The following is a 9,675-nucleotide window of genomic DNA, read 5'->3' as shown; positions in this document are numbered from 1 at the left end:
AACAAACTGAAGGGAACATATTCTGATTTTTGTCATATACCAGTTAGTAATCCCTGACTACGTGTGTGTTTTCTTGGGCAGCACTTCCACAACAGAAGTTTTTGACTGTGCAAAGCCCTTGTTAATTTGCATAATGCACCATCTTTGTTTTTTTTCTATAGAGAGACAACTACAACCACAGCAAACAAAAGGCTCTCCCAGATGTCCACAGAATTCAGGAACATCTCAGTGGCTTCAATATAAGGAGCACTGCTATGCATTTGACATGGCATTTTACAATTTTTCAGTATATACTGCAGAAGATGCTAAAAAAGTTTGCCAAAAATTGGGTATGTTTGGATATTTTATAAGGTGCTACATTTTATAAACAGCCCCTTGTTCAAGGATAGTTGGCAATATTTCAGATTTATATTTCTTTAGGAATATTTGTAATGGCAGATTTTATTTGGTCTTTTTTGATCCTTTGATCTGATTAGAATCCTTCGCTGTCTTCAGAAATTTTGAGAGCTGCAAATTTCCACTTTTTATTATAGGAATATATTTTATTTAAGGTTAGACAGTAGGGTGGTCTAAAATGAAGGGATAGATGGCCCTACTTCCAAGTGTGACTTGTTACCAATAGCCACCTGGCCCTAGTGTGAGTTAGAGCAAGAGGGACTCTTCTCCATGTTCTGTTTCTGGGCTAAAATTCTTTTTGCCTGTGAAAGATTAGATGTTTTGAAGCTTAGTTTTGTCACATCTGCCGCTGTTTACACCTTATCTGCTATGACATTCTGTATCAATATTGATGTGGTTCTACAAGATGCCGAGCTTCTGCTTAGGATGGTGGAAATAGTGTCATGCAGTAGGTATCTGTAACCTGGCAAAATGGATCCTTCAGTTTCCATAAAATATAATACAATACCTCCCACACAAACAATCCGCAGGAGTCTTGTGTTTGTTTTATTCTTCACTTACCTAGATGACAAAAAAGAAGTTAACTAACATCAGAGGCTACTCATAACATTGCATTATATCTTCTCTCCTAAATTTTCAGGAAGCTAAAATAAATGTGTTTTCTTATTCCTACACCTGAAATCAGTTTTATCCAACTTGTGTTACCAGGGCTGCCATGGGCACTCCCTGCTGCACTGCACGGGCCTCCCTGTTATGCTGCTCCATACGTACAGGGCTCTTGGGCCACAGGCTTCCATGCTACACCACCCACAGGGGCAAGAAGTGATAGCTGGAGGAGGGAAGAAGAGCCTAGAGACCTCAGTGGCAGCAGCAGGAGAGCAATGTGGGGAGTGGTGCCTGGACTGGGAGCCATGAGTTAAGCTGGTAGTTGGACAGCCTGTCTTTAAATTAGCCCTTTGGATGTGTATAAAATTCACTGAAGTGTAAGAAGACAATAAGGAAAGACTTAAATGTTCCTTCTGTTTGACAAGTAAAACTTTTTCTCCTTAGATCCATCTGCAGCACTTCTCACTATAAAGGATGCTGATGAAAATAAATTTGTCAGCACACAGATAAGGGAAAATGACCTTATCACTAAAAGTGTGTGGCTTGGATTGTCTCAGAACTCCAAGGGTAAGAAGCTATTACCAAACGTGTGTGTGCATGTGTGTTTGTGCATGTGTGCGTGTCTGAGCATAAGAGTCTGTTCACTGTAAATAAGATGAATGTTATTATAATATCATAACACTTGGAAGGGCAAAGTCCAAGTGCTAATCGCATTGTGTTAATTAACATACAGCAAGTCCTACATTTGGTCAATTTCTTTTATGATTTCTTTATCCGTTTAATCTTTGAGACTTTGGCCTGAAAACTGGATCACCAAGGAAAGGACAAGAGCATGGAAAGGCTTGCATAAGCGTTAGCTGGCTGACTTAATCCAGAAAACATTGAGATAACAGTGATGGGTAGTAGGGCTGTGCGAAGCTTCAGTCCCTGATTCAGTTTGGCGGAGATTCGGCCCAATTCAGTGACCAAATCTCCAAATCGAATCAGGAGACCCTTTAATTTCTCTGAATTGAATTGGAACCTTCCGAATCGATTTGGAGAGATTCGACAATGCGGACATAGACACAGCTTCAGATGTTTTTTCTACATAGCTCAAGGTACCAGGCGGCTTGTGAATGCTGGAATGGTGGGGAAGATGGAGCGTCCCACTCAGCAGCAGACCTGGAAGTGGACCAGAAGCACTGCCAGAGAACGCACTGGGGGTCCCCCATACCTCAGCTCCGTGACTGGTGCCTCCTGGGTCTGGGGGGGCACCTGGGGTCCCCCCATGGGCAATTGCCAAGTCAGGGAGGTGCAGGGGGGCCCCCCACACTCCTATGAGACGCTTCATCCATCCCAGCATTGCAGCATTCACGAGCCATGCGTGGTACCTCGAGGTATGTAGAAAAAAATTTAAAGCTGTCTCTCCGGAGAATCAGCGATTCGGCCGTATCAGCATTAAATCTTTGGATTCAGCCGAATCTAATAGGGGACAGTGATCTGAATCAACAAATCGAATCACTGACCCCAATTCGGGCAGAATCCGAATCAAATATGGCCCATTTTGCACACCCTTAAGGGTAGAAGAATTGGTAAAACTTATACGAACACACAACTGCCATTTGAAAAATAGGGTGAAACTTGGAGGTTGTATTGGATCTGGAGCTGCTTCTGAATGTCTTATTTGTTTTTTTTTTCCTTCAGTCTGTGCCTGGCAAGAGGGGTGCTATCCTTCCTTCTGAGTGCTTATATTGCTCCAGTTAGTTTTTCTTCTTAATTTGTGGGTTTTTTTACGTGGAGCTGCACATTGAGAGGTGGGACATGATGGCAGAGTGGGTCCAAGGTGCCTAGCTATAGCTTGAGAAGCATGAATTCAAGCCCTGCTCTGAACTTACTAAAGGCTTTCCCAGTTCAACCAGCTGTAAAAGGCACCTGCTCATTTGCCACAAAGAATCAAGCCTGACTGGATACATTCCTCCTTTGTTGGCTGCAAAAATTGGTGTGCCTTTTATCTTACTAAGGGAGATGGAGGTTGCAGAACAGCACTGATGGTCCACTCTATTTCCCTGCCCTGTGGAGGGAGGGAGGGAGGTAGCTGGACAGCAGATCTGCAAGTCACTGTAACCCCTTATGACATGCCTTGGCTGGAGAATACATCGCTGCATACAACCACAGCGATTTTGCAACACTTCAGCCAGGAGCTTTGTGTGTGTTCGATAGCTGACATGCTACATTTCTGAAACACTTCCAAGCCTGTTATGCTGTAAAACATTCCAGAAGCTGTCTGTCTGCTCCCTAAGGCTGCTGAGGATGGTGTGTGAGGGCAGATATGTTTATAGGCATAATAAATACAAATATGATCTATAAGTATCATTTTTAAAAATTATATTTTTTAAACTTTTTATGATATGTACTTTTTTGCATTTTTTTAAAAAGTGAAGACCTAAATGAATCATAGTTTTTACATTATCTATTAATATAGAAACTTCTAATGGTAATCTAACAAAGCAATCTAATAGGCAATACTTTCTCTACAGATCAGTCATTGACGTGGCTTGATGGCTCAGTACTTAATTATGCCAACTGGAGAAATGGAACTTCAGAAGTTAGTGGTAAATGCAGTGTCATCGTATCCACAAATGGAGCATGGTCTGAAGTTGACTGCAATAATAGTCAAAGCAGAGTTGTATGTAAAGCTCCTCTAGGTATGTCAGTCTTGGTTTTAGTAGACTGCTCATAATTCTTCTAATTATTATATTTAAGGACTTTCCCACAAGTCCTGTGTAAAAAGTGTTGAGATTTAAATTTACTTCAAAGCATGCTGAAGTTCTGTTTTAAGTGGGTCTCAGCTGTTGCATAGGCCTTCTATGGGCTTTCTGCCTAGAGAATAAATTAATATACAACAGTTTAGTTGTAAGAAACAGGGAGACATCCTCTGAGAGATTTCCTGCATATTCCTACCTACTGGAGTTGCAGGAGGGGTGGGGGCAGGGGGGCTGAGCCACAGCTGCTTTTCCACCAGTAAGAAGAGAGCATGAAGTACTCTTGGAGTACTGCGTCCAGTTCTGGGCGCCGCACTTCAAGAGGGATGTGGACAACATGGAGAGGGTCCAGAGGAGGGCCACTCACATGATCAGGGGACAGCAGGGCAGGCCCTATGAGGAGAGACTACGGGACCTGAACCTGTTCAGCCTCCACAAGAGAAGGCTGAGGGGGGATCTTGTGGCCTGTTACAGACTGGTCAGGGGGGATCAGAAGGCATTGGGGGAGTCACTGTTCCCCCGAGCACAGCCAGGAGTTACCAGGAACAACGGTCACAAGCTAGCAGAGGGTAGATTTAGGTTAGACATCAGAAGGCGCTATTTCACGGTCAGGGCGGCTAGGGTCTGGAACCAACTTCCAAGGGAGGTGGTGCAGGCTCCTACCCTGGGGGTTTTTAAGAAGAGGTTAGATGAACACCTTGCTGGGGTCGTTTGACCCCAGTACTCTTTCCTGCCATGGCAGGGGGTCGGACTAGATGATCTTCTCAGGTCCCTTCCGACCCTAGAAACTATGAATAGTTACCTCAATTGTTCCTTCTCACTCCCTGCCCCTCTCAGAGTCATCCCATGAGCTCCTCTTTTTTTTTCCTTTTGCAGAGAGAAATCAAAGGTTTCTGGGTCTGCTGTGCTTGCAGATCTTACAGCAATGGGATCTCTATCCCTATTGGGGTAGAAAGTTGATTAGCAACTCCTTCCCTGATGGGAATCCTTGGGCAGGTCCACATATCCCCCTCGCCAACCCTCCAAGAGAAGCAAATAGGAAGAGAAAAGCTGCCCTCTGGGAGAAGATCATGTGTTGTAGAGTAGGGGCGTGCAAAGCTTTGGTCACCAATTTGATTCAGAGAGGATTCAGCCTGATTCAGAGGCTGAATTACCAAATCTGAATTGAATCGGGAGACAAAAAAAAATCCTCCCAATCAATTAAGCAAAGATTCAGCTATTTGGAAGGCAGTCTTGCAGGGGAACAGAAACTGAGACGTTGGGATGGGACTGACATCTGTAGCTGGCCAGTGACTGTGATCTTTCTGAGTGCCCTTCCAATCACAGTACTCTGGGAGACAGACAGAAACAGCATATAAGCCTGTGTCTGCAGCCTTTTTGTCCCTTTTGTGAGCTATTTCTGCCTAAGCAAGAGGGGTGGATGGCTGGACCAGAAACAGGTGAGCGGGCGGAGATCTAACCGGCACCAGGAAGGCCTCCTGTTACAGGCTATCATCCCTGATGTTTTCATTCTGCTGTACATTAACACACACACAAAGTCACATGTCACAAGTTTTGCTTTCAGAAGCTTGAGGTGAAGTTTCCCTGAAATCCCTGAACACATCTCCTTGAAACTTGGCAGGTCTCATGCCCTCAGAAGGGGCTACCATCCCTGCTGTTTTCATCCAAATCTGCCAAAAAATGATAAAGTTATGGGTATTTCAGTGATTCCCCATTATAGTCTATGGCCGAATCACCGAATTGGTGCCAAATCTTCCAAAGCCCATTCGACCGAATTGATTGAGGACAGTGATCTGAATCAAATCACTGCCCCTATACCTCCCTGTTTGCACAGGCTTATTGTAGAAGGAGTTAACCCATGGGACTTGCGAGTTGCCTCTTCTGTCCAAGTCATTAGTTCTGAAAATAGCCTCATGGGAGAGGAATCAGTACCCATAACACTTTCTCCTACACTACTTCATCCAAAGCAGGGGTCTGTTGTTCAGGTCAGGAAAAGCAGATGTGGAAGCAGTGGGATCTTTTTGATGCTTATATACAAGTTGAGGACAGAAACAATGGGAACTCAGGATTTCCCTGAATACTGCTAGGGAAGAATTAACTTCAGGAACTTCCCATGTCAGAAATAAAGGCAGAGTTTTATCTGAGAAACCTGGGGACCAGTTTAGCTATGGTTTGAGGTACAGAGGATATTAAGAAGTGGAGAAAAATTACTCTAAAGACCAAGCAGGCTCTTTAGTTCATTTAGCCTCAAAAGAGTGTGTCACAATTGAAATTTTAAGTGATTCAAGATGAGCTATTCATGATTTGACATTTTAAAATAATCTAACTTTTAGAACAATAGAATGAAGACTATTACTGTGTATCTGTATAACTTAAACTAGATATCCTTAACTTCAATAAAATGGCCTTATATTAAAGCTGTACAATAAAAATATAATATGGCAGCCCTGTAAAATCCTTGTTGTTCAATAAATATTGTTATCTAGAAATAGAAGATGACTGTCTTTCTTTTGTCTCTTTCAGGTTCTAATCATGCTGGTGTGGCCATAGCATTTGCTCTCTTCATAATCATAATCATAATCGCTGGGTTAGTTTGGTATCTCCATAAAAAGAAACGGCTTCAATGGGGTGGCTTCTCTGCAGTACATTATCAAAGGGGGATGAATGAAGAAGAAACTGATAACATGTTTGCTAAAGATGGTTAATGAGAATCTAATCTTGCTAGCTGTTTTATTTACAAATTTCACTATGTGAAGCTATGGGGAAACCAGCCACTATATATTTTACTAGTTCTTTCCAAAAACAGAATAAAAAGTTTATTACCTAGAGGTGATGTGTTCTACCTTCTGATATACCCTAATTACCTGAATCCAAGACAAGATTTTTTCCTCATTTAACAGGGGGAGGGTGTCAGGCCTGGAGTCAGAGCTGCAACACCTGCCCATCCTTGCCGTCCATCACCTCCAGCTCCAGTCCTCTCTAGTGAGGCAGCAGTGGGGGAAGCAGGTACTAGACCACACAGGCATCAGGAGGGGCAAGTAGGAGGGACAAGTGAGGACAGGTGGCAGAGCGCAATGTGTGGGGAGACAAGGGGTAGGGATCGGGTTGCTTGACTCTCCTCCTGCCCTACTACTGCCTCCCTCATCACTTGCTGCCCCATCACCTGCCCCCCCAGCTACAGCAGTGGGGGAACAAATTTAAGACAGCCCTCCAATAATTCGATTCTATACATGGAAAATGTATAACACACTTATAAATTTTCCATATGTAGAACTTAAGTTCTGGGGGGGTCATCTTAATTTCAGAATCATCTTGCATGTGGGTAAATATAGTAAGCATGCAGCTTTCATTCACATTACAGGTAGCTATCTGAATTTGGATTGTCAGTAAATTTTATTTAAGGCACAAGTTCCCTGAGCCTCTCTAGGTCAGTGCACCAGATTAGTTTTGGATACTGCCTCCTAATTTTTTTTTTCTTACAGTACTAGCCTTCCTTTTTCCTTTATTATTAAATATTTTTTCACTTAAAATACTTTAATCAACCATACACTTCACCTTTAAAACACTTTTTAAATTGTGCAGAAGCTATCTAGCTTTGTACAGGCAATTGTTAATTACATCTTGGGTGCCAAAAGACATACCATTCTATGTGTGTATTATATGCTTTGTTGCTCTAGCATTGGATCACCATGAAACAGCTAGCATAATGCATGATAATACTTTGATAACCAGATTCATGGTTTTGGAATAACCATGCCTGTAATGTAGTATCAACTGTTGTATAATACAGAAGGCCTTTAATTAACTGATGCTTAATTACTTAGCTAGAGTCTTAGAATTTGGTACATATGCTCATTTTGGGGCAGGAGGGAAGGAACAAATATAATCACTTTTTTTTCTTCAGAGGTCACCAAAAGCCATCCTGTTAGTCATATTACAATAGTTCAGTAAGTGTTCTTCAGAGCTAGAACTTTAAGTTTGGCTGTCTTCCTTCTTTATAGTATTCTGAGTGGAGGGAAATATCACAAGTTAGAGCGACTATCTTCAAATTAAATAAAATTTTAAAAATAAATACCCATGCCATATTTAAGTCAGAGCCTGTTGTGGGTTCATACATGAATAGTCAGTCATGTCTTCCAAAGATGATAGTGAATGTCAGCACAGCAGGTATTAAGGGCTAAATACAAACATGAGAAAAATTGAAGACGTACATAAACACAGTCTGGTTTTCCAAGAGCAGTAACATGAATGTTGTGTTTTTCTTACTGTGAAAACTGTCCCTTTCAAATGAGATGTTTCAGAATCTGCATAGTACAAGCTGTGAAAAGAAATGATGCAGCTGAAGTGTTTTCTTTGGAAATCAGTTTCCTGGCATAGGGAGCAAGTAGAAAGGAAAAGAAAAATCTTATTTTATGTCATTAGCAAACGTACCTTAAATATACCAAATTCTTTCCTATGTTTATTAAGCTAATATGAAATCAGATCAGTGCACAAGGAAGACCTTGTGTTACAGAGCTAATGTCCCCAGTTTTATGGTGAGGGCATCCATAAGATTGCTAAACAGCAGTGCTGCCAGCCAATTACAGGAGACTTACTGAGTACTTCCTAAGCAAATACTTGCTAATCCTGGACAGTGAGGATGGGGATGGGGCAGGGGAGGGGAGCAGACAAAGTAGGAGAAAATAGAATTAGTGCCATACTCAAGCAGTCCCCCTGTAACTGGAGGAGCAAGGGGAAGTTCATACTTTACTAGGTATGGCTCTTCTGATCATATAATACAAAAAGGTAGAAGTTGCAGTTAGTCTTAATGAATGATAACTGTAAGTCACCTATATTCTAATTAAAGATAGAACTTGGTGCTGGATCATGACATGCTGAGGCACTAAACTACGTCCATCTTAAGAGGCCTCAAACTATGTCTATTTTAAGAGGCACCATACAGTAAAAATAATCCATGAAATCCACAACAATGGATGTTCATGAAATTTTAAGATGAATTATTGTTATTTCTGCACAAGTTTATTAACTCAATATGAATAACTGTGTAGCCATATCTATGGGTATTTTTGCCATATTGGAATGAAAATGTCCAGGTCTTTTTTCTTATTTAGAGGCTCCCCATATTGCAAGGCCCTAAACTGTAGCTTAAGTAATTTAAGCCTAAATCCAGTACTGATACAACTCAATAACAAATAAGGTATTTCCTCTACAATCAGTTTCAGGAATTAAATGAAAATCTCTCTCAGGTAGTGAGTGGGAGGAAATAGACAGCCACTTAAGTTATGTTCCTATATGTTAAAAATACTTGATTAATTTACCAGTAAGTTAAGTTTCATTTTTGTCATGCGTCACCATGTTCTTTCATATGCACGCTAAAAGGGGTATTAGCAAGGAGAGGAGCATTATGTGTGTGTACAGATGCACACATAATACTACATATGCACGTGTGTGTGTATGTGTGTGTACACACATACATAGAGTAGTGCATATTACTATACTGCATGCACACACAGTCCATGTGTTTTGCAACTAGAATAATTATTGGAGGAAAATGTTTTTTAATGTACACTATGATCTTTTAAGTTCAGTCCTATTTACTGTTATGAAGGAGTGTATATAAAAGACCAAATTTATTCCTAATGTAACTCCACTGACATTGGTGCTTGTTACAACAAGGAGTGCATTTGGCCTAATGCACTGGAAATACTACTGTTTTGGTTTGGTTTTTTTTTAAAGACACTGTTGAGTGTAACAGCCAAAAACTGTGACCCATATGTTTGTATTGATGATGCAGCACTTTTTTTGGGGGGTGGGGGGGAAGCTCTTTGCACTATTCTGGTATGCAGATATTTAAAACAATACTGAGAAGTTAGATGCATCTGTTGCAAGGTATCACTTTTTAGCGTCTATTGCAAGAAAGCAAACAAAAATG

At 41.3% G+C, this 9,675-nt stretch overlaps 1 protein-coding gene across 1 annotated transcript in view; it reads left to right on the top strand.

The window, feature by feature from the left end:
* Positions 1-9,030, top strand: part of LY75 (lymphocyte antigen 75) — a 118,980-nt gene extending 109,950 nt beyond the window's left edge. Inside the window, exons 32-35 of the mRNA XM_019522837.1 lie at positions 162-329; positions 1,447-1,569; positions 3,519-3,686; positions 6,267-9,030. Of these exons, the coding sequence (XP_019378382.1) occupies positions 162-329; positions 1,447-1,569; positions 3,519-3,686; positions 6,267-6,448 (641 nt within the window). The 3' untranslated portion in view covers positions 6,449-9,030. The remainder of the gene's footprint in view (positions 1-161; positions 330-1,446; positions 1,570-3,518; positions 3,687-6,266) is intronic.
* Positions 9,031-9,675: the final 645 nt, after the last annotated feature.

This window comes from Gavialis gangeticus, unplaced genomic scaffold, assembly GCF_001723915.1.
Source record: "Gavialis gangeticus isolate Ggan-Ray unplaced genomic scaffold, GavGan_comp1, whole genome shotgun sequence".
Taxonomy (NCBI): domain Eukaryota; kingdom Metazoa; phylum Chordata; order Crocodylia; family Gavialidae; genus Gavialis; species Gavialis gangeticus.
The sequence above is the reverse complement of the archived record's forward strand: the minus strand, read 5'-3'. Positions and strand labels throughout refer to the sequence as shown.